At 52.5% G+C, this 22,053-nt stretch overlaps 8 protein-coding genes and 1 long non-coding RNA gene across 13 annotated transcripts in view; 4 read left to right on the top strand and 5 right to left on the bottom strand.

Moving 5' to 3' along the window:
- Positions 1-3: 3 nt before the first annotated feature.
- LOC120898716 (sphingosine-1-phosphate lyase) lies at positions 4-2,453 on the top strand. The gene is made up of 4 exons (XM_040304929.1): positions 4-130; positions 218-1,725; positions 1,827-1,973; positions 2,056-2,453. The coding sequence occupies exons 2-4, from the start codon at positions 485-487 to the stop codon at positions 2,291-2,293; spliced, it is 1,626 nt and encodes a 541-aa protein (XP_040160863.1). The 5' UTR covers positions 4-130; positions 218-484; the 3' UTR covers positions 2,294-2,453.
- A 6-nt stretch (positions 2,454-2,459) lies between these two features.
- On the bottom strand, positions 2,460-4,331 carry LOC120898715 (bile salt-activated lipase-like). Its single transcript, XM_040304928.1, has 2 exons — positions 2,774-4,331; positions 2,460-2,704 (listed from the first exon to the last, which is right to left on the bottom strand). Exons 1-2 carry the CDS (start codon positions 4,306-4,308, stop codon positions 2,518-2,520), a joined length of 1,722 nt encoding a protein of 573 aa, XP_040160862.1. The 5' UTR covers positions 4,309-4,331; the 3' UTR covers positions 2,460-2,517.
- A 1,318-nt stretch (positions 4,332-5,649) lies between these two features.
- Positions 5,650-7,525, bottom strand: LOC120897667 (liver carboxylesterase-like). Its single transcript, XM_040302689.1, has 2 exons — positions 7,464-7,525; positions 5,650-7,384 (listed from the first exon to the last, which is right to left on the bottom strand). The coding sequence occupies exons 1-2, from the start codon at positions 7,521-7,523 to the stop codon at positions 5,756-5,758; spliced, it is 1,689 nt and encodes a 562-aa protein (XP_040158623.1). The 5' UTR covers positions 7,524-7,525; the 3' UTR covers positions 5,650-5,755.
- Positions 7,526-8,511: 986 nt separating this feature from the next.
- On the bottom strand, positions 8,512-10,647 carry LOC120908853 (translocon-associated protein subunit alpha). The gene is made up of 3 exons (XM_040320301.1): positions 10,358-10,647; positions 9,496-10,212; positions 8,512-9,422 (listed from the first exon to the last, which is right to left on the bottom strand). The coding sequence occupies exons 1-3, from the start codon at positions 10,419-10,421 to the stop codon at positions 9,349-9,351; spliced, it is 855 nt and encodes a 284-aa protein (XP_040176235.1). The 5' UTR covers positions 10,422-10,647; the 3' UTR covers positions 8,512-9,348.
- A 206-nt stretch (positions 10,648-10,853) lies between these two features.
- Positions 10,854-12,791, top strand: LOC120908852 (dimethyladenosine transferase 2, mitochondrial). Of its 2 annotated transcripts, none has more exons than XM_040320299.1 (4): positions 10,854-11,036; positions 11,164-11,944; positions 12,008-12,327; positions 12,406-12,791. In XM_040320299.1, exons 2-4 carry the CDS (start codon positions 11,171-11,173, stop codon positions 12,779-12,781), a joined length of 1,470 nt encoding a protein of 489 aa, XP_040176233.1. In that variant the 5' UTR covers positions 10,854-11,036; positions 11,164-11,170; the 3' UTR covers positions 12,782-12,791. The 2 variants fall into 2 exon arrangements, with proteins under 2 accessions (XP_040176233.1, XP_040176234.1); XM_040320300.1 differs by having other exon boundaries at positions 10,854-11,072.
- On the bottom strand, positions 12,777-14,938 carry LOC120908854. Its single transcript, XM_040320302.1, has 3 exons — positions 14,211-14,938; positions 13,402-13,498; positions 12,777-13,325 (listed from the first exon to the last, which is right to left on the bottom strand). The coding sequence occupies exons 1-3, from the start codon at positions 14,367-14,369 to the stop codon at positions 12,901-12,903; spliced, it is 681 nt and encodes a 226-aa protein (XP_040176236.1). The 5' UTR covers positions 14,370-14,938; the 3' UTR covers positions 12,777-12,900.
- A 104-nt stretch (positions 14,939-15,042) lies between these two features.
- Positions 15,043-16,679, top strand: LOC120908855. Its single transcript, XM_040320304.1, has 3 exons — positions 15,043-15,695; positions 15,789-15,885; positions 16,090-16,679. The coding sequence occupies exons 1-3, from the start codon at positions 15,519-15,521 to the stop codon at positions 16,404-16,406; spliced, it is 591 nt and encodes a 196-aa protein (XP_040176238.1). The 5' UTR covers positions 15,043-15,518; the 3' UTR covers positions 16,407-16,679.
- A 2,063-nt stretch (positions 16,680-18,742) lies between these two features.
- LOC120897576 overlaps positions 18,743-22,053 on the top strand; it is a 35,482-nt gene continuing 32,171 nt past the window's right edge. Inside the window, exon 1 of one of the 2 annotated variants that reach the window (XM_040302562.1) lies at positions 18,743-19,032. The gene's annotated coding sequence lies outside the window, so the exon portion shown is untranslated. The remainder of the gene's footprint in view (positions 19,033-22,053) is intronic. The other variant, XM_040302561.1, reaches the window with a different exon arrangement.
- Positions 19,936-21,754, bottom strand: LOC120897589. Of its 3 annotated transcripts, none has more exons than XR_005738548.1 (4): positions 21,572-21,754; positions 21,117-21,496; positions 20,851-21,048; positions 19,936-20,260 (listed from the first exon to the last, which is right to left on the bottom strand). It is a non-coding gene; the product is annotated as an uncharacterized LOC120897589 (long non-coding RNA). The 3 variants fall into 3 exon arrangements; XR_005738549.1 differs by having other exon boundaries at positions 21,198-21,496; positions 21,572-21,752; XR_005738550.1 differs by having other exon boundaries at positions 21,005-21,048; positions 21,572-21,751.

The raw sequence follows: 22,053 nt of genomic DNA, 5'->3' as shown, positions 1-22,053 counted from the left end.
AATTTTCCTCCGAGGACGACGAAGGGAAAGCTGTTGCACGTTGATTATTGACGACATTTTAGCTTTTTTTGTTGTGAAATCAGTTAAATGATGAGATTATTATACAATTAAACAGCTTCGATTAACGTGTGTAAGTAAAAGTTCACCCATTTCAGAATCCCAATCACAAAAGCAATCATTTGCTGACAGTAGGCCGCACCTTTCCTTTGTTTTGCAGCAAGAATTTTAACACTCCTCACGACACTGTACTCGCTGGAGACTTTGCCCCAGGTCCAGGCAGGCAGGGCTTCGTTCTTACGCCCGTTCCACGAGCAGTGCGAACGCGTTAATCTTTCCATTATCATCGCCTCATGCATCGCTCTTATCAGTAGTGGCGGTGTCATTATCGGAGATTGCACTGGTTCCCGCCTCACACAGCGGGACAAGTTCGCGCACTGCCAGCGCCAGTCGTAATCAGCATCAGCTAGCCGTTCACTGCTAAGATATGGAACCTCACCTGCGACTAGTGACCGGGTCGATCGATCGGGTGTTCACCGGTCGCCAGCCGTGGCAGATTGTGGCCATCACGACGACCACGGTGCTGGGCAGCATCTGGCTGTGTCAGGTGCTGTTCCAGGAGGAGAGCCTGTACCGACGGGCGAAGAAGAAGGTGTTCAAGCTGGCCCGCCTCATACCGGCCGTCCGGAGGCGGGTCGATGCGGAGATTGAGAAAATTAACGACGGCTTCATCAAGGACATCAGCCAGACGGGCAACTACTACACCGAGCTGCCGCACGACAGCATGGGCCAGGCGGAGATACTGAAGAAGGTGGACGAGTATCTCGATCTCGGCCACTATCGCTGGAAGGAGGGTTTTATCTCCGGCGCCGTGTACTACTACAACCCCGAGCTGATCAAGCTCGTGACGGAGGTGTACGGTAAGGCGTCCTACACCAATCCCCTCCATCCGGATGTGTTCCCGGGCGTGTGCAAAATGGAGGCGGAGGTGGTCCGCATGACGGCGACACTGTTCCACGGTGGGCCAGCGGCCTGCGGTACGATGACGACCGGGGGCACCGAATCGATCATGATGGCGTGCAAAGCGTACCGGGACTATGCGAACGATCAGCGCGGCATCACGAAGCCGAACATGGTGCTGCCCGTGACGGCCCACACCGGCTTCGACAAGGCGGCCAAGTATCTGGGCATCTACACGAAGGTGGTGCCGGTAAACGGCGACACGACCGAGGTGGACATTGCCGCGATGGAGCGTGCGATCAATCGCAACACGGTGATGCTGGTCGGATCGGCCCCGAACTTCCCGTACGGCACGATGGACGACATTGAGGCGATTGCAGCGCTCGGCCGCAAGTACAACATCCCGGTGCATGTGGATGCGTGCCTTGGTGGGTTTTTGATCGTGTTCATGAAGCGGGCCGGCTATCCGGTGCGACCGTTCGACTTCAGCATTCCCGGCGTGACGAGCATTTCGGCCGACACGCACAAGTACGGCTTCACGCCGAAGGGCTCGTCCGTGATACTGTACTCGGAGAAGGTGTACCGGCACTACCAGTACACGGTCACGACCGAGTGGCCCGGCGGTGTGTACGGTTCGCCGACGGTGAATGGGTCGCGGGCGGGCGGCATCATCGCCGCCACCTGGGCCACGATGATGAACTTCGGACTCGATGGTTACGTGGAGGCGACGAAGCGTATCATCGATACCACGCGCTACATCGAGCAAGAGTAAGTGAGGGAGGGTGATAAATCAATGACTCACAGCGAAAGTAAATGGGTGCAAAAAAAACGGATAAAGCTAATCCATATCATTAACCCCGTGCTTTCAGACTACGTGCCATAAAAAACATCTTCATTTTTGGCACGCCGGCCACAAGCGTCATCGGGATTGGATCACGCGACTTTGATATATTCCTGCTCGGTGGCGAGCTGAGCAATCTGGGGTGGAATTTGAACTCGCTCCAGTTTCCCTCAGGGTAAGTGTGTTTGTGTGCTTGTGTTCGCAGCATTGCACCGTAACATTCTAATTCTTCTTTCTCTCTCACACACACCAATCAGCATTCATATCTGTGTGACGTACATGCACACCGAGGCAGGCGTGGCGGACAAGTTCATCCAGGACGTCCGTTCGAAGGTGGCCCTGATTATGAAGAATCCCACCAAACCGGTCGAGGGCAAGATGGCCATCTACGGTGTCGCGCAGTCGGTGCCGGATCGCGAACTGATTGGAGATTTCACCAAGTGCTTTATCGATTCCATGTACTATACGCCCGTCGACCAGAAGGCTGCCAAGTAGATGACATTCCGATGAGGAAGGTACGTTTAACGTAAGGCAGAGGAGCCAAATGCAAACATCACAGGGCTACTGAGAGAGAGATTGTGAGAGATTTCAAAGCCGACTCAAAGTCGTGCCCCGTTACGCAAAGTATAAAGAACATTGTACGAAACGATCGAAATGCTCGCTAATTAGTTTATTCACCCGAACGCGCATGTAAGTCAACACCGCCACAGTCAATTAAATCATATTTCAAAGGGTGCATTTGCGTAGGTTTGCTGCAGATTGTACCACAGGTTCATACGAGTTGGGTTGGGCGTTTGCTGGACCGGTAGCAAATCGTGCCCAATCGACAGGTACCCAGTGCCCGTCGCTCCGACCGTTGGCCACTGCACGTTCTGTAGCAAGGCGTCCTGCCCAGGGGTAGGATTGCTGTGGACGAACAAAAACGAGATAGTTAATAGTGATTAAGCAAGTCTGCGGCTTCGAAGCCCTGTTTACCCCGTTTTGGCAAAGTTGGTCCACATCCGAACGACACGGCTGCTCACGGTATTCGCGTGGCTGTCGGGCGACACCGGCTCCAGCATGGCCGCCGGTATGTGGAACAGGTACGGCAGGTCGTCCGTATGTATCGCACCCGGGTGCTGCACGCCGAACAGCTTCTTGTACAGATTCAAATCCCCGTCGTACGCGAACTGGTAGTAGTACAGCGGAGCGGGCGTCGTTTGCGCGTGCAGCCTGACCGTCTGATCGATGGCAAACGCAAACATGTGGTCGGACTGGTACACCGTCCACTCGTAGTCCAGGCTGGCGTCCAACGGTCGGCTCTGCCAGTAGTGCTCGCGAAACGCGCCGCTGATCTGACTCGAGGCGGCAGTACCAGCGCCAACATTCCAGAAGAACGGCACGAACAGATGAGGATTCGCATTGAACTGTCCTTTCACCGTGGGATCGATCGCATTGTCCAGTGCAGTGAAGAAGGCACCCTCCAGATCGGTGTACCCCACGAGGAACGGAACCCGATGGGCCCGGGTTCGGATCAGCTCGATCGGGCGCTGCCGTACGATGACCTCGTCCGGTGCGTCACCCGGCTCAACGACGGGTCCAAAGTCAAGCGGACGAAGAAACCGTGGCACCGGGATGGTAACTGTAGCCTCCTGGAAGGGAACGAACTGTTCCGCGGGAATGGTTCGCAGCCGCTCGACGTACGTGCTGCTGTCCGTGCCGAACCCGAGCGCCGACGCAATACGATCGGCATAGAAGCGTGGCCTTGTCTGGAAGGCGTACGGTACGAGCGCGGTACTGCTCTGTGCAATCGCCCGGTGGAACAACCCGGCGCCAGCGTCGGTCAGTACGAGCAGATGCACCAGGGCAGCGCCGGCCGAATTTCCAAAGATCGTTACACTGTCCGGGTCACCACCAAAGGCGGCAATGTTGGACCGTACCCAGCGGAGGGCCTGCAGGCAATCCTTCAGTCCCCAGTTGCCGGCCGCGTACCGATCGCCCGTACTCAGGAAGCCCAACGCACCGAGCCGATAGTTGAGCGTGACCAGCAGCACATTCTCTTGGACCAGCTTTTCTGGCCCAAAGTCAACACTGTTGCCCGAGTTGATGCTGTAACCACCGCCGTGAATCCACACCATCACCGGACGCAGGCCCACGAGCTGCTGGGTGTAGATGTTGAGGTAGAGACAGTCCTCACCGCCCCGCACCTGTCCGGGAACGACGGACACCTGCAGACACTCGGACCCATGGTTGCTACCGTCCCGGACGCCGGTCCACCTCGCTCGCGGGACCGGATTGCGGAAGCGCAACGAGCCGACCGGTGGCTCTGCGTACGGAATGCCCTTGAAGGAATAGTAGGTGCAGAACAGACCGCAGGACTCCGTTGTACCCTGCACCTGCCCGGCCGGACTGTCGATGATAGGCCGCGTGGGGTCACTCTGGGAACTGGCGGTTGGAAGATGCGTGAGCGTCAGGACGCTGAGGAACGCTAGCACAATGCCAAGGGCTCGTGGTTTGTTCTGTGTAGACATTTCGGGAAAATATCTGCTACTAAGGTCGCTATGTTTTTGGGGGACTTTTGGAATTGGAGATTGTGTGTTGCTGCTGTGATAAGATTGGCTTGTCGATTTAACTCAAATTAGTGTTGTGCTCTTTGGAGCGCACCCACGACTCCGATCCGACTCCGGCTATTGTTAGTACGATTTCGACTCCGGCAAAATCCGAACCACTAGTTCCACCTGGAGTCGGAGTCGTCCGAAGTCGTTCGTAGTCACCCGGAGTCGTTCGGGGTCGTCCGTATTCCACCGGAGTCGTCCGGAGTCGTTTTGAGACAAAGTCATCTCGAGTCGACCGGAGTCGGAGTCATTCGAAGCAGTCCAGAGTCGATCGGAGTCGACCGGAATCGGAGTTGTTCGGAGTCACCCGGAGTCATTCGGAGTCGAATTTGTCCGGAGTCATCCGGAGTCATACGGAGTCGTCCGGATTCCACCGGATTCGGAGTCGCCCAGAGTCGATCGGAGTCGGTTGAGTCAACAGGAGCCATCCGGTTCAATGTGCTTGTGATCAGTCATTTAATTTCGTTGTGTTTGTGTACTCCGTGTACTCCGGACAACTTCAGGCGACTCCGAACGACTCCCGATGACTCCGACTCCGGACGACTCCGAATGTCTCCAGATGACTCCGACTCAGAACGACTCCTGATGACTCCGGGCGATTCCGGACAATACCGAACGACTACGTACAATGCAGAGCCGGCCTACCTTTTGGAGTCGGTTCCTACGTTATTGGAGTCGGATCGGAGTCGATTCCGGATTTTTGCCAACTTTACCCATCACTAGCCCAAATCTCCATGACGGCGATGATTTTATTAACTCTTGATAAGACGCCGCTAGAGAGCTCAGTGTGAATTACTGCTTTGAATTAAAACAAAACAAATGATTTTGCTGCCAAGCTACAACGTCATTCTACGTCATCCGCCTCGGGATTTTACATTAAAGATGTTGAAGATTATCCGCATTCGCCCAAAAAGGCCCCCCCATAGTCTCCTTAATTGCTCCTTTTATCGATGTGGTGACTTCTAACGGCGGGGTCTTATCGAATGCGCAAAAACGTGCGTACCAAAGAATTACATTCTGGATTCGCTGGTACACCCATCTGACCATTAATCCCGAGTCCCCCAAGTCGATGTTGATAATCCTCGAAACGCGATTTACGGTCGTCCGATGGGACCAAAACAAGATAAAACATTGTACGAACCACCCCCTGTCGATGTTTCCAGGTGGAAGGTCTTTTGTCGATAATCTTCGAGATGCATCTCCACGACTTCTGACCACAAATGACGCTCATAAAACAAAAGATAGAACAGGCTGTCGTAAATTGAAAAGCAATATCTTTTTTAATAACAGTACACACCCTCTCTCACGCTTATTACATTATTCAGATTATGAGTAGGAAGATGCGCGGACCCTCCCCAAGGGCTTAGTTTCTCGGGAAGCGGAACGGATCGTTGGCGTAGCGGGCCTCCAGATCGCGCCACACGGCCGTCCGCTGGCCGTTCGGGTTCACGCCCGTCACCAGATCGTGCCCAATGTCCATGTAGTGTACGGTGGCGGCCGTGACCGGCTGCCACTGGCGGCTCTGCAGCAGCGTGTCGACCGCGTTCGGCGTCGGATTGCCAAACCGGGCAAAGTTGGTGAACAGTCGCACGAACCGGTTGCTGACCGTGCGCGCATGGTTCGTCGGCAGGATCGGCGAGATGGTCAGATCCGTCACCGACCACAGGTACGGGATGTCGTCGGCGTGCATTGCGCCCGGCCAGCTGCCCAGCATCAGCACGCGCTTCACCAGATTCAGATCGCCGTCGAAGCTGAACTGATAGTAGTAGGTCGGGGCGCTGGAGCGCTGTGCGTGCAGCCGCACCGTCTTGTCGATCGCGTAGATGAACTGCTGGTCGGTGTGGAAGGTCAGCCACTCCACCATGATGTCGTCGCCGAGCGGCCGGTCCTGCCAGTACGCGTTGCGGATGCCCTGGCTGACGGCGGCCGACGCGGCCGTACCGTGCGGGATGTTCCAGAAGTGCGGCACGAAGTAGTCCGGGTTGCGCGTGAACGCGTTCCACACCGTGCTGTCGATCGTGTGCTCGTACACCATGAACAGGCTCTCCATGCTCATGTACCCGGCAATGAACGGCACGTGGTTGAACGTGCCGGCGTTGATGATGTCGATCGGCAGCTGGGTGAGGAACGTTTCCTCCGGCGAGTTGACCGGTTCCGCGTTCGGCACAAAGTCGAACGGCTTGAAGCCGCGCGGTATCTCGATGTCCAGCCAGCCCTCCTGCGTCTCGATCAGCGTCTCGATCGGGGTGTTGCGCAGGCTCTGCACCAGCGTCGCGCTGTCGTGCGAGTACCCGAACCGGTCGGCCAGCCGGTAGGCGAGCTCGCGCGGCCGGTACTGGAAGCCCCACGGCACCAGCGCCGTGCCGGACTGGGCGATCGCCTTGTGGAACAGGCCGCTCGCCTTGTTCGACAGCACCAGATAGTGGACGGCCACGCCGCCCGCGCTCTCGCCGAAGATGGTCACGTTGTTCGGGTCGCCGCCGAACGCGGCAATGTTCTGGCGCACCCACTGCAGCGCCATCACGCAATCCTTCATGCCCCAGTTGCCGGCCGCGTGCACATCGTCCGTGCTGAAGAAGCCGAGTATGCCCAGCCGGTAGTTGATCGTGACGACCACCACGTCCTCCGGCATCAGGTTGTCCGGGCCGTAGATCCACGAGTTGCCCGACCCGCCGGTGAACGAGCCGCCGTGGATCCACACCATGACCGGCCGCGACCCGATCAGGTTCTGCGTGTACACGTTCAGGTAGAGACAGTCCTCGCTGCCGGACACGCCGCCCAGGAAGCCGCCGGACGGGCAGGTGCTGCGGTGCTCGCTGCCATCCTTCACGCCCTGCCAGCCGCCGTGCGGCCGGGGGTTGCGGAAACGCAGCTCACCAACCGGCGGCTGCGCGTACGGGATGCCGTTGAAGGCAAAGTAGCTACAGAACAGCCCGCAGCTGGCCGTTATGCCCTGGATCTGGCCGCCGCTCGTGTTAATAATGGGCCGCGACTGTGAACGTTTTAATGAAAGGGATCGTGTCACTAAGAGGAGGACTACTACAAAACCGGCGAACTAAAGGCGAACCTACCGCATCCTGCGCGTGCACCGCAAGGGCCACCAGCGATAAAACAACCACAAACTTCAACATCCTTTCTGCTGTCGCTTGGCGCGTTCGTAGTGACCCAGTATTTATATAGGCGCGGCGCAGGATTGATCGCACGCTTATCCTATCCACTCCCGGGGCCAGATAAGCTTTATCTTGCTGTTAAGCTTCCACAGGGGCGCACGGTAACACGTCGATTAGGCACGACAAGGGGCCCGTACGATGGGCTTGTAACCATCCCCATTGGTTGATAAAGTTGTTCTCAATCCCCTTCTCGTGTCGGTGAGGTTGAATTCCTCTTGCTTATCCTTTATCATGCTTGTGCGTATGTCCCCGATTACGATGACTCGGGTGGAGTGGGATTTTCCTTCAAAAACAAATCGTTAAACTATCTCACTGCTGGCGGCTGAAGCAAACACCATCAGCGTCACTGATGTCCCCGGGTGGTCTGTCCTCCATCCATCCATCGAGCCAGTAATCGGGGTAATGATTCTGTTGGAAAGATTAAATTGATGGAATTGATGGAAACATGACGACGAAGGCAGGACCTGTTATCTCACAGGAGAGCAGGACCGTTAAGAGTTCATTTAATCGAGTAAAATGCCCTAAAGAAAGAACATCCACATTCGGATGTGAATTACTAAAATATCCGAGTGTTTCTTAGAAATGTTACGACAGACAGGGAAAGCAAGCATAAAGCAGCTGGAATTTCAAAACGCAACCACCACCACGTGGCTTTTTAAACGGCAAAATTCGTTGCTGTCATTCTTGCACGCAAGCTCCAGCTGCTTCTGTCACCCGCCACCTGATGGCGCTTCGGTCACGGTCGTTCAACGTGCAAGCATCGATGCTGTTGCTGTGAGAGAGAATACCATTAGATAACAAATTAGAGTTTTGATTTTAAAAGTCGTTAACCCTTGTTTGACTCTCATTGAAAATGCATTTAGATGCTTTACATTGTTTGTCTGAAGAAGAAGAAGCACATTATAAAGTTGGTTTCTTTCTGCAATACGCATGAACCGAAGCAGTGCCATTATTTTGTTTGTTATCTTCTCTTTTATTTCTCTGTGTTCACATGCTTTCTTCTCATTAAATTAGTAGTAAAAACAGTTTAACTACGGACAAAAAAATGACAGAAAAAAAATCCTTTCCTATCGACTCCATTGAGTAAAGATATACCCAGTTGCCTCATTGCAGCGGCGCTGAGGTGATGATGAGGTGCGCGCCGTAGTAACGACTACCGACCGACGAACGTAATAATCATGAAGAAACGTAATTATAATTTCAACCGAACGAGCCCTTCTCTGGATGGGAAAACCAAATCTCCGCGAATCTTAACTCAACTTGTTTTGTGCCTGCTTGCTTAGCTGTGATCGTAACGGAGAAGAGGATTAAGCCCGTCTAATGAACGTCTTACTGTTGTTGCTGCTGGAAGCGCCTAAACACGTCTGATTGCTGCCTGATGCACCGTGACACCTTCTTTTTGACGGGATGCGGAGGGAAGGAGTATTGCTGCACTTTTTGGGCTTTTCTCCCTCTTCCTCCGTCTCTCTCTATTCTCTAACCATTCTCATTCGGTTGCAGTCTCACGAGTGTACACAGCGGGAAAGGGGACAATTACATTCTAAGTTGCCTGATGCGCTGAAGGATGTATCATCAAGGGGAGAGACGATGAAAATGTAGCAACACGGCTGCGGTTCTCTACATGGGAAAATGATACGATGTTTGTACGACACTGTGACAGAGCGGAGTGGGATGGGGGTGGGAGGAAAGCAGGGAGGAAAAGGGATGAGTTGTGGTGATAAAGTGCACACCAGCACACGTAGGGGTGAGTGGGCGCGAGCGAGTCTTTCACTGTCTCACGGGGAGTTTAGTGCGCCTTCGCCTTTCGCTGCCGGGGGCTCTGCTTCGGGGACGACTTGGGAGCACCCTTGGGGGAGTTTTCTGTTTGGAAAAAGGGGGAAAATACACAATTAGTGCACCGTTTTACTTTCTGCTATGTCTCGCCAGAACTTACGTAGCTGCTTCAACGTTTCCGACGGGATCCATTCGTAGTCGACGTCCTTCGTGCTGGCGGTGCCGGTTTCCACGACCTTGCGGGCCGCCGTCGGGCGTTTCCGCTTGCCGTACGAGCCGAGGAACTGTTGGCCGAGCACCAGCAGCAGAATCACGATCGCGGCCAGGAACACGTACAGGAAGAACGTCTCACCGTCCAGCCCCTCGTCCACCTCGGTGATTTGGACGGTTTCGTTGAACACGGCCTCGCTGAACTGGTTGCCGCGGCCGTCACGGTAGTTGAGCGCAATGTTCAGCCCGAACGGGCGCCCGGCGAAGGATTCGGTCGGCAGGAACGAGTACGCGACGGTCGCCTCGTGGCCCGGCTTCACCTCGCGGTTGTACGGCACGGCGGAGAAGTTCTGGATGAAGTAGCTGAAGTCCATCGCGTACCGGAACGAGGCTTCCACCGACTCGACGACGAAATCCTCAAACTGGCCCTTGTTCGTGAAGCCGACCAGGAACTCTACCGGATAGCCAGCGGGCAGTTCGAGCTGCGAGCCGGACGCGTGCAGGGGCCGGGTGAAGAGCAGATACGTGTCCGCATCCGGCGACTTGGTCGTTTCGAGATCATCCTCCGGCTCGGTTTCGTCTGCCACGACGGCGGCATCTTCCGTCTCCACATCGACCAGCTCCTCGTCCAGCTCGTCTTCCGCGGCAAAGGCGAACGGACTCGAACCTGCACAGAACGGGAGAGTGACGGAGTGACCGAGGTAAGTAAACCCGAAACCAAATCCCTCCCCGCACACGAGACAACAACGGGGCTGCCACGTTGAGCTCGTCCACTTGGGGGACAAGTTTTACCAATCCCCAGCCAAACTTACCGGTGTTCACCGTCAGCAGAACGGCCGGCAGGGCCAGCAGCAGCAGCACGAAAAACTTTTGCATTGTTACGATTTAGCTTCTATTCTCGCGGGAGGCGACGATGTATTTCGCTTCATACAACACCACAGTGGCAAAAACAGTATTTACAACTGGACGCGGCAGCAGAATAAGCGTACGGGCAGACGTGCGCTGCACGAAGTTACATTTAATGAAGTTGTATTTTGAAGTTATGTTGACGCGTGGAATCGCATCGGTATCGACTCGGCCACGTCCTAACGAACGTATTCGAGCAGATGTTGTGACGGCCATGGAATCGAGCACTTTTGGCAGGACGGTGCGCAAGGTGCATGCATGCGCTAACGATATGCTGCTCGAACGCAATATTTTATCTTGCGGATAAACAAAACAGTGCATTTTGTGCATCTTGTTGTGAGAAAAATCACATGAAAAATTCAAAAAGAAAAGGTAAACCTGTTTCATGGTAAAATTTTCAACAAAAACCATTGCTGGAATGCGCGAACCTTGGTTTACAAGTATTCGACCATTTGCTGTAACCTAACGGCGAATGAAACTGTCAAAATCAATATGACAGTTGAATCATAACAATTGCCGCCGCTCATTGCGAAACGTTGTAAACAATAATACCACAAAACTCGTGGTTCGTAACGTTTTCAGCCGGTAAAAGCCATTTATTAACGCTTTATTTTTCTAAAAGTATGTAAAAATAAGAACAAAAGTGAATAACCTTTCCTTTATTAACCGAAATTCACATTGCACCGGGGACTACGAATTACGTGATCATCAGGTCCGGCATGACGAGCAACAGCTTACACATGCTACAACGTATATTTCCCCGCTGGCGAAGCGCACAAACATCGCTCTGCCGAACGATAGTGAACGATGCAGTGGCAACTAAACCCAAAACACCACGTGTTCGAAAGCCAAAGGCACCTGCAGCAGCATCAGCAGCAGCAACAAACAGCACCACCACCACCGCCGATACTGCCATACCAAAACATGTGCTTGAATACTTTCAAACCACACCCGGCATGGATGCGTCCGTGCTGAAACAATTCCCCCCCTCGATCCTACGCAAAAGCTCCCTCAGTACCGAACGCTTTTACCTCGCAAATCGCACGACGGCAGCACGCATCGCGGATGTGCTGACACAAGACCTACCGGCCGATCGGTTGCTGGTGGAGGTCAATCCCGGCCCAGGTCTGCTGACCGAACAGCTCCTACAGCGTAACGTGCACAACCTGCGCCTGTACGAAACGGATGCATCGTTCGAAGCGCGACTAAACGCCACATTCAACCTGCCAAAAGATGCACTCCGGATAGGAGATTTCAACGGGCTGTGGCGATTGTCGTACCTGGACGGGTTCGACAATGGGCAGCGGGTGTGCGGCATGCTGAGCGGCATACCGCACAGAAAGTGGCAGGAAGAGGTCAGCTTTCGGCTGTTTTCGGTCATCGGCACTATAAAGTATCTGCGCTATCTGATGAACTCGATCACGCAGCAGTCGGAATTCTTTTCGCTCGGCCGGTATGAAATGTTTCTCGTAATGTCACCGCTGCTTTTCTCGGTAAGTTGAATTGTTGTTTGTTGTGTGGTGGTCCCGGTTTAATAACACATTCTCCCTCCGCAGCACATTGCTTCCACCAAAGACGCCGGCTACAAGCTGTACCGCGGCGGTACGATCGTGTTTCAGCTGTACTTCGAGCACGAGTTCCTGGGCAAGGTCCCGAGCAAACACTTCCTTCCCTGGTGTACGACCGGCGGCACCAAGAAGCTTCGCACGCTGCACAAGAAACTCATCGAGGACGGTGCGGAAGAGTGGTATCTGGTGAGGATCGTACCACGCCGCAACCTGTTCGACCATCTGCTGCCCGACAATCTGGGCCTATTTGCTTCGTTTGTAACGCAGCATTACGTAAGCAGACGGAACCGCATCATCCCGTCGCTAGAGTGAGTAATGGACCGGACCGTCTACACCGAACGTTGTGAACGAATATTTCCAGTAAACCTTTCGCTCCTCTTCCACAGACACTGGATACCGCACTGTGGAGCACGCCTAATACTAAACTCGAACTACACGCGCAAATCGTCGTCGAAAAAAGACCCCACCGGCGGTGTGCTACCCAGCCAGCTGTTAAAATCGGTCCCCCTTACCTCGAACGACTATGTGGACAATTTTAACATTTTCACCGAATTTGGCGAGCTCACGCCGGCGCAGGTGCTGACACTGTTCAACGAGTTCATCAACTGGTCCGAGTTTCACCAGTCCCCGTTCATGCAGGCGGTCGAAAGCCAGAAGCACAAGCAGCAGCGCTTCGCACGATCGCTCGACGACGACGAGTCGGCCGACGAACCGGGCGAACTGCAGCGAGCGAAAAGCAAGAAAAGTACAGACACACTTTAGAAACACACTAGTAGCTGGAAGCCCTTTTTATTTGCAGATAATACACAGAGGAATGGACCCCCCACTCCCCCTCCTTTCCGAATGGGCAGTAGAGGTCGTAATCCAAGGCCCTTGGGAGATTACGGGCATCGTCCATTGTACATGGATTTGGTGCCATTCTGGCACAGCTTGGCATCCTTGAAGTAGACGGGCTGCACGATTTTCATCGCAACCGGCGCGTCCGTTTCGTCCCCATCCTCCATGTTGCGGTTGTTGACCGTGATCTCGAGCAGGTCGGTCGTGCCCGCGATACAGTCCAGCTCGAGCGTGGTAATGTTGACGCCAATCACCCAGCTGACCCGTCGCTCGATCTTGCACAGCCGATTGTTCTGGTGCAGCTTTACGCACTGCTCCCGGTACGGTACCTCGTTCCTGCCCGTGCACACGTTGCGCGTACACTTGACGATCATCGACGGGCGGGCCAGATCCACGTACTCGCCCGGCTGACAGAAGCCCTGCTGGAACAGTGGATAGCAGCTGTCCTGCGGTGGGGAGTACACGTATCCTGAAACGCGGGAAAGTGTGTGAGTGAAAATGAGTGAGCCGCTCGGGAGGGAAAGCGCGACCTCTGCGCAACTTACCTGGACGGCAGTCACACACCCAATCACTGTCGTGATCGCCGGGGTAGAGAATTTCGTTCGTGCTACACTTGCCCGGTATATAGACGGGTGTGCGATTCTGTTTGAAAGGAATTGGAAAAAGGGGGAAAAGAAATGAAGGAAATGTAATGATTTTTTATGCTTTTTAATTAATTAATTTGGTACTTTTTTGTTGTTCTCTCTCCCTCTCTTCCACTGTATTTTGCATTGTTCCCACTTTCGCCTTTTATGGGCTGGACTCATCTGCAGTTAAACTTTCACTTCCGTGTCTGCCATTGTAGGTCAAAAGGGGAACTAAAAAAAAAATGGTTTTTGTTGTGCCTTTTTTGTTTAAACAGCTAAATTGGCAAAACCGATTATTCTGCGCTTCAAAACCCTGTGCCCCACACGGCGTGCGATTGATCAATTCGGTAAATCCACTAATTATTGGCTCACTGTTCTCAAGGTTAACCTGTTCGATTGGTCATTCGGACTCGTCCGATGCTTCCTAACGCACACCCCGGGCCCAACCAACCATCCCACCGGTTCTGAGGGAGAGCGAGATACCGGTTTAGAATCTACGTAAATTCCACCAGGCCCGATGCTTGATGCTAAATCCATACACGCTTTAGAAACTGCAAAGAAGAACACTCTCAGAACGTGTTAAACACACAAATAAGGCCATTTCTATGCTTCACGCACACTTATTGATCGTTTCGGGGGTTTGTTTGTTTGCCCGTTCTGTTTGCCACCACCACCACCGATGGATGATAACCTTTTGAGCCTTGCTTCCTTGTGGCGCGTCTACTTACACGGGCATTTTCCAAGTTCGGGCTAACCACTACATCCGCCGGAAAGGCAAACAGCTCCTGCGCCCCGACGGACGGGTGCTGCATCACCGCCAGCAGCAGTACGGTCGCAACGGTTCCGGCGATTGTTGCCACCAGCGGGGACGAGAAGCTTGCCATCATCGTGATCGATCCGTCAAACGCACCGGTCAATACACTACTGCGCAAGTTTTGCCGATCATCGAGCCAGCGCGCCCGCACACGCCCGGCTTTACCGATCGACCGCGAACCGACCGCGATCTTCTTCACCCTTGCGGCTCGCGAGGCTGCGTGATAAGATCGCGCAAAAGGCAAATCCTCCACACACTAAACAGCAACACAGAGAAAAAACGTGTTTTTTGTTTGAATTGCGAACATCGCGTCCCATTTTACTCGGAGCCGGAGATTGTGCGTTTCCGTGTGTATGAGTGAGTGTTGCGGGCCTGGAGGGAGGGGATTTACGTTTGAAACAGCGTTTGTAACTGTAAATTGTTTTCCATAGATTCCTTTGGAGTGCCATCTTCAAGTGCGCGAGAGTATTACAGTATCCGCAATTGTTGTTATAATAAAAGTGGCGCAAAACCTGTTTTCCCTGCCCCGACGTTGGCGTACGTTGACTTAGAATCGGACAAAAACCGACGACTCCACTCCATCGGTGACGTAAGTGGTCGAACGACTCCACTGTCTAAGCTACTACGACCTCCCTCTCTCTCGTTCTCTCTCTCTCTCTCTCTCTCTCTCTCTCTCTCTGGCTCTCTTTCGTGCTCTTTCGATCTCTCTGCCGAAGCCGGCGGGACCATTGGCGAAGGTCGCCGGGCAGGTCGTCGTTTCGCGCCCTTGTAAACTGTGCGCCCGGTTTCGTTGCGTCGCCCACTCCCCACCACCACCGAGTGTGTGCGTGTGTGTGCGCGCACACGATCGTGAGCCAAGACAGGTTGCAGTAGGGGTTTCCCACCCAGCTCACAAAAACAGGAACTCCCTAGTGGTGTGTTGGGGCCTGTTTTGTTGGGGAGGCCACTATCATCATCATTCACTCGCTCTTTCTCTCGTTCTCTCTCGTTCTCTTCGCTGCTTCGGTGCAAGCTGCTGCGGGTGTGCGATCTGCTCGGGCCGGACCCGTCGGGAGTTAGTGCGACTCAGTTACCGTCGTGAAGCCGGTCAAGCAAGGATTACTTTGACCTTACCGTGCGGAGCCGCGTGTGGCTGTTTGGCGTTCGTTCGTAGCCCAAATATACGGACTGTGATTTTTTGTTGTACACACACGCACACACGCACACCTCGTAGGCAGGAATAATGCTGGACACAGGTCGCATCTTCTGCCTGGTGCTGCTTATCGCCGGGTGTTGCGCGCTGCCCGCCAACACTAACGCTCAAACGAAACAGGACAGCAGCAACAACAACAACCGGACAACCGAACTGTTCGCCTACCCCGCCGAACAGTCGGCCATCGAGTCGAAGCAAAACGCACGGGTAAGCCACGCATCGCCTACTTCGCACTACTGTGTCGTTGTGTGGAAGGCTTTTTAGTAGGCTCATCTCGCCGCTGCTTTTCCTCTTTTGCAGAACCGTACCCCGATCTTTATCCCCAAGCAGTGTGCTGAAAACGAGATCCTCTATCCGGGCGACCACGAGAACGATTGGGTGTGTGACTGTAAGCCAAGTAAGTGTCGTCTGGCTCTGCTGCCCACTGTGTGTGTGTGTGTCGCTCTGCTGTTATCAGCAGCCTTCGAAGCTGCATATGTGTACCAAGGCCCAAGGGTTCGGGGCATTTTTGTTTATAGATGATAGGATGGGGGGGGGATGTAGTTTGGCGACTGATTCACTCACAAAAATCCCCATTTTCCCCACACTCTGCTTCACACAGCGTACGTGTACCATCCGGAAACGCAACAGTGCTACCAAATGTACACCCGCGGCTACTGTCCGTCGGGGAAGATCATCTACATCGAGCCGAAGGGCAAGCACCCGGAATGTGTGCCGAACCAGTGTGCCGACGGGAAGGTGCGCTTCATGAACGTGTGCGCGGTGCTGAACCAGGAGCATCAGCTGTGCCATCTGGCCAACATAAAGCTGGTGGTCGGCATCGACGAGGATACGCACGAGCTGGAGTGTGTTAACATTTCCGACGTGCCGTTCAACCGGACGCTGCTCAGCAACCAGCGGGAATCGGCGGGCGTATGAAGAAACACACAGAGGTGAAGCACACAGTTCCTCCAGTGGCGGATGCAGAATACCGCGTCACAGTTTTCTTTTTAGCACCTTCGACAAATCGTTCAGTTCCCGATCCGTTTGTCCCGCAACCGCGAAACTTTCAAATTATAGGTAACCGCCGGCTTGATGTAAACGGAAGTAAATGCATGTTCCCCACGCTCGTTTCATCTGACAACGGGCATTGAGCTAGAAAAGAGAAAAAAAGAATATATTACAATAAAGTGACTATTTTAGATGGAATTAGTTAGGTGTTTTAAGATTAAAAAAGAAAAACAAACCACTGAACCAAAAATCGGTTGGATTTTTGCCGTTGTTGAAATGAAAAGATGAGAACCGCGACTGCTCTCATGCGGTGAGAGTGAGTGATTCGCTCACAGTGAGAAAGATGCGAAGGGCAGTGTGGCCAGATTATTTTGCCGGATACCGGTAGGAGCATCAACATTTTATCGGTACTTTACGATAGGAGCTAGGTAGGAGCTTAAAACTCGGTAGTTTTAGAAATTACAATATCTTTTTAAAAGATGTCGAATAAGGGGAGAGGAAGCTGGCATCAATCACACGAATGTAGGTCTTTCTGAAGTGTCGAGCAGGAAGTTGTACGAAGGATTCTCCCCCAAGGAAAGATTGAGAAACATAAATCTTTGATTTTTGATAGGTGAAATTAAAAATCAGTTGTTTTAGGATGCGTATCTTTGAATAGGTAGAACTACAGATAGATTACTATTTCTGGTCTGGTCTCTGACAAAGGGCGGCTTGAAGACCCCGTTTGAATTGACAGTTTAGGTTTGAATGCTAGGGAAAACAATAACGATTTCAATTTACTAAGCGTTTAAGCTGACATGAGCGGAGCTGTAATCAAACTTGTTCGAAGCGGACTTATCGACTCTTGATCTATCGTCCAGGCGATCATAGAAACGCTGAAGGGATTTCCCATACAAAAAGCGATGGAGTTTAAATGACTTAGCTTAGTGTTAGATGAACGAATAAAGCCAGCCGCTCACGTGCTCTCTCCCTCTCTGCAGGGCCATCTCTGCAGGGCCCGGCTCCCTGCAGGGCTGATCCGATGCGATTTTATGGGTTTTGATAACGTCGGACGTGCGATGAAAACGACGTTAACTGTCAAATCCGATACAAATCTCGTCCGAACGCTGATCCGATGCAATTTTATCGGATGAAATTTATATGAGTGCTTATACTGTGCTTTTATCGTATTGCGAGAGAACGCTTCAACTGTTGTTGCTAAAGAACGGATGTTCGGTTTGGCCTGAACTCTTCCGGATGTGTGTTAGCATTTGGTCGTCATACAAAAGTGCTAAAAGGCAAAATATGAATACCCATAAATAGCTTGTGTACGCGAAGCTTTTCAAAAGAAGTAATAATTTCTCTTCCGCATACAGCAAGCGATCACCAAGATGACCATAAAACCAGCCACACCATTCCCGGCAGAGCCACTTTTGCTTTCCTCCTCGCTGTTAATGAGCTTCCTCCGATTGGAAACATGCTCGATTTGCGCACCCGGTAGTAGTGACACTTTCAAATCAAATTAACATGCACAACATGCACACACCGCGAACGAACAGAAAACAGGTGGCATCTCTTTGTGGTGTGTGTCGGACGGGTAAGCAAACGGTGAGAACGGGCGGCTCCACCACCATCATCGCGGACACGTGCGTTGAGCTGATAATGAAACACCGTCCCAAGCGGCGGCGCGCAGGCATCAGGGGCCCACTTTTCCACAACAGCTTGCCTGTGTGGTAACCAGTTTTCCCGGTTTCCGGGAGCGTAGCAGCACTGAGCAACAATGTACCGCGCGGCCAGAGAACGGCACAAGAAATGAGAAAGAGAGCGCGCGCTTTTGTTTAGCGCTCCCCCACGTGCGCAACTTGTTTTCCCAGAGCCGCACCCAGGGCTTCGCGCTTCCACCTTCAATTTCACCCCTGCTCCTGCTCCACCCCCTCGGGGACCCAACACACAACCACATTCTCATCCTCATTCCGTCACATGAAAAACCATTTCCCGAAACAACACCACTTCTTACACTGAATCACTCTCACGCACACACACGCAAATACACATTGTACGGATTGTATTGGTCGGAAAATCAATATCGCGCGCCCTAACACACACAAATACACCGAAAAGCGGTTTACCGTATCTACTAAAATTGATGTGTGTGAAGGGATGTTCGCGCATGTGTGTGTGTGTGTGTGTGGGTTGCATTCTCTCATCGCAGTTTTCCCGCACTCTCATTTCGCTCACCGGACTTTCGCTCGCTCGGCTTCGGGCAAGCTTGTGGAAAATCTTGCACAGCTCGCACAGTTGCAGATTTAACGTTGCCAAGCTAGGAGGGAGCAGCAATACATTAACTGGCACGGCTGGCGCACTGGGTTTATTGTTTTTTTGTTGCTGTTGTTGTTGTTTGTTTGCCTCCCCCGTCCCTCCCTCCCGGGAGTGACGCACAAGTGCGGTGGAAAAGAACGCCCCAAAAGTGCTCGTTCAGTGGTAGATTTTTCAGCGTAAAGCGGCGAAGCGTTTGTCCGTTCCGGTTCTCGTGGTGTCCTTCTCCTCTTAACACGCACTTGGTGGTGTTTTGCTGGTAGGTGCAACTGTTCCCCCCCCACCATCAAAATGCCCGAAATGCTCAGCTTTCCCCGGGGAAAGCAACCGCGAAGTGTTTTTATGTGTTTCGTGCTTGCCATTACTGTGACACCCATTCGGTGAAAGTGGCAGTGGCAAAACGCGGAATTTGTGCAAGTAACAGCGAAATACCGAAAGGCAAAGGCTACTTTGGCTACGGGTAGAGTGTCGCGAAGGATGTTTCCAGTGAAGCTGACACACAAACCTTTCTCCCTGCATGTGTACGAGGCGTGCGTGTGTGTGTGTGTGAGTGGGGAGCTTTTTCCGTTCGCTCGCAGATGAATGAATCGTCCGAATGAGCGAAGAAGCTGCCGCTACCGTCAAGCAAGCAAAGCGGAAAAATCCCTCCTGGCAATCTCACGCTCCCCGCGTACAACTCTAACTGTCAGTGTCAGTGATGTGGCTACAGCAAAGTGTGTGTGTGTGTGTGCGTACGGGTGTGTATAGATTTGTTGCGATGATTCTATCTCCCTTCTCGCGACCGTGTGCCGATTTTCCGTTTCTTCTCTTTCATTAAAAACCACGCCACCTACTGCCATGTGTAATGTGTTTGCTTCTCTGTATGTGTGTGTGTGTGGTTTGTGCGAAATGCCCCCAGGATTGCGTGCGGTACGTTACGGGTAGTATTGAGGGGTTGGATGGGGACGGAGACGGTTGAGCGAAGGGCGAACCGAAACGCCCCAAAGGAAATCGGCGCCGACCTCCTTATTCGTGACGACGGTCCTTTTTTTTCTTTCTTTCAAACGGCAACGGCACGATGTATGGAAGGATCGGAGCACAGACAGCACACACACACACAAACACATCCATACACCAGCGGTTGAAACGCGGCCGGGATAAGGCGACCGAAAATATATGCAAGTGAAGTTTATGCATAATTTATTTTTAGCTACAGAATTGTTATTAAATCGATAAATACCCTCCTGGGGGAAGGGGGGGTACCCTTGGGACCTGGTGGCGAATGGGGCAGAAAACGGGCGCTGCCCGTTTCGCTGTTGCGTGATGATGGGCCGATGTACTTGCACGGACGATGTACGTACGGTCGATCAGACCGGATTGAATTGTTCTTGCCCGTTCGCGAGCCGGCTTATCGTGAACGGACGGACCCGTTTCTTACTGACTGTCACAATCATGCCCCGAACCTGTGTTACTGTGCCGACGAGATGGTATTTTTACTGCTTCGTAATCTGCAAACAAAACACACCACACACAAAAAAGCGCATTAAAATCCTAATGAAGTACGGTGAGGATCCTTCTCGGGCCAACAGTTCCCGTCCTAAAGGGTCGTTTTACTCTCGACGGAACGATGTCATCGCATCAACAGCGATTGATTCACAAATCATCGACAGCTGCAATTGAGTGCAATCGCAGCAAATGAATAATGTGAGTGGTCTTCCGGAACCGTGCCAAAAAGCAGCCGTCGGCGTGCCGGATTTTCAGCCCCCCGTCAGCCCATACAGGGTTTTCCAGGAGTTCTCATAGCTGTGGGACACTTTATTGAGTCGTTCTTACGCGAAATGAACTTAATGTAATGGGAAATGTACTCTATAGCATCCTTATTGGACAAATCCAATAGGAATTACCAAGGAGACTGTCCAAAAAGGGTGCCACAGAGTCCAATTTCTAACATATGAAGTTCACTTCCCATAAGAAAAAGGCAAGGAAGAGATCCACAACTATGAGAACCCCTGGAAAACCCTGTAAGAGACCGTTCGAATCCCACAAAACTCATAGTGGGGCCTGGACTATCGACTTTGCTCGTAGCATTGGCTTCTACCTGCGAGGTGGTGTGCTGTGTCCGCGAAATTGATAGCAAAATGGGCATTGCATAACACCACTGGTATGCTGGAGCGATATTAGACACTTGCCGTTTGATGTCTTTTGAAAGCGACAAAATCGCTGCAAGTTCGTTCCAACTTATCTGCGCTAACCTTGTTCTACACGTAGCATCACCATCACTGAGCGAGCTCGTTTACTGTTGATAGAAAAAGGAGTTGATTATGTGCATGTTGATTGATTCGCGAATTATTATTGCTGCCGGACCGGAGCAAACAAACCGCCGCGCTGTTGTGTTTTCGCCCCCAGGCCAATCGATCGCGGGGAGGAAGACAGTAAGTTCATTACCATAAATTCGGTGCCAAAAATAGCTGATCTAGTCCTCCCTCCTGCCCCGGCGTCGTTCAACGGGCCACAACAGCACCACCCCATCAAACGATGTGTCCGCGTCTCTTCGGGTGACGTCCGATCTCGTTTTTCAAAGGCAAGGTAGGCCATGGGAGCGCAATAGTGTGTGGTTGAAGGTTACACGCTCTCTCTCTCTGCCGCACACTCAAAGGCCCCCCAACCGGCCCCACAAAGAATTTGTCCGTTTTTTTTTGTTGTATCCACTTGCTTCCATCGAAATATTTGTCTTCTTCGGTCAGCTAAAGAAAAAGAAAGAAGATAAAGAGAGAGTGTGAGAGAGAGAGAGAGAATGGAAGGGATTTTAAAAAACTCACTTTCGATGGTAGGATGTTTGAACGAGGCGAATGATACGGTGTCATCCGTCGCTGCTGCGCCCCGGATTCTCGGCAGCTATCACACTGACCCGCGCTGCGAGCGTTTTTATGTCACACCACAACACAACCAAGCAACGGATCAAAGCAACGGCCACTACGATGTGGAGGGCCTTTCTGTTATTTGGTGTGTAAAGCATGGTGTGTAGCTCGCGGTGTCTAGCAACTGCACAGCACAGCACCCAAGCAACGGGGCAACTTGTTCGACACGTTCTTGGACATCATCGGGGGAAATGCTAAGAGATGGACGACGGGTTTGTAAATGAGATGGAACGAGGATGGATGGGTTGGGGTTTACACCAATCAAACGATGAAAAAAGGAAGATTCCTTACATTCTTCTTCTTTCTCTTGCTTGGCATAAACGACCTACGCATGATGGGGGGTCCCAAGGTCAGGGATTTGTTAAGACTTACTAGACTACTGA

This window comes from Anopheles arabiensis, chromosome 2, assembly GCF_016920715.1.
Source record: "Anopheles arabiensis isolate DONGOLA chromosome 2, AaraD3, whole genome shotgun sequence".
Classification (NCBI taxonomy): Eukaryota; Metazoa; Arthropoda; class Insecta; order Diptera; family Culicidae; genus Anopheles; species Anopheles arabiensis.
Note: the sequence above shows the minus strand (reverse complement) of the source record. Positions and strands in the feature narration are given on the sequence as shown.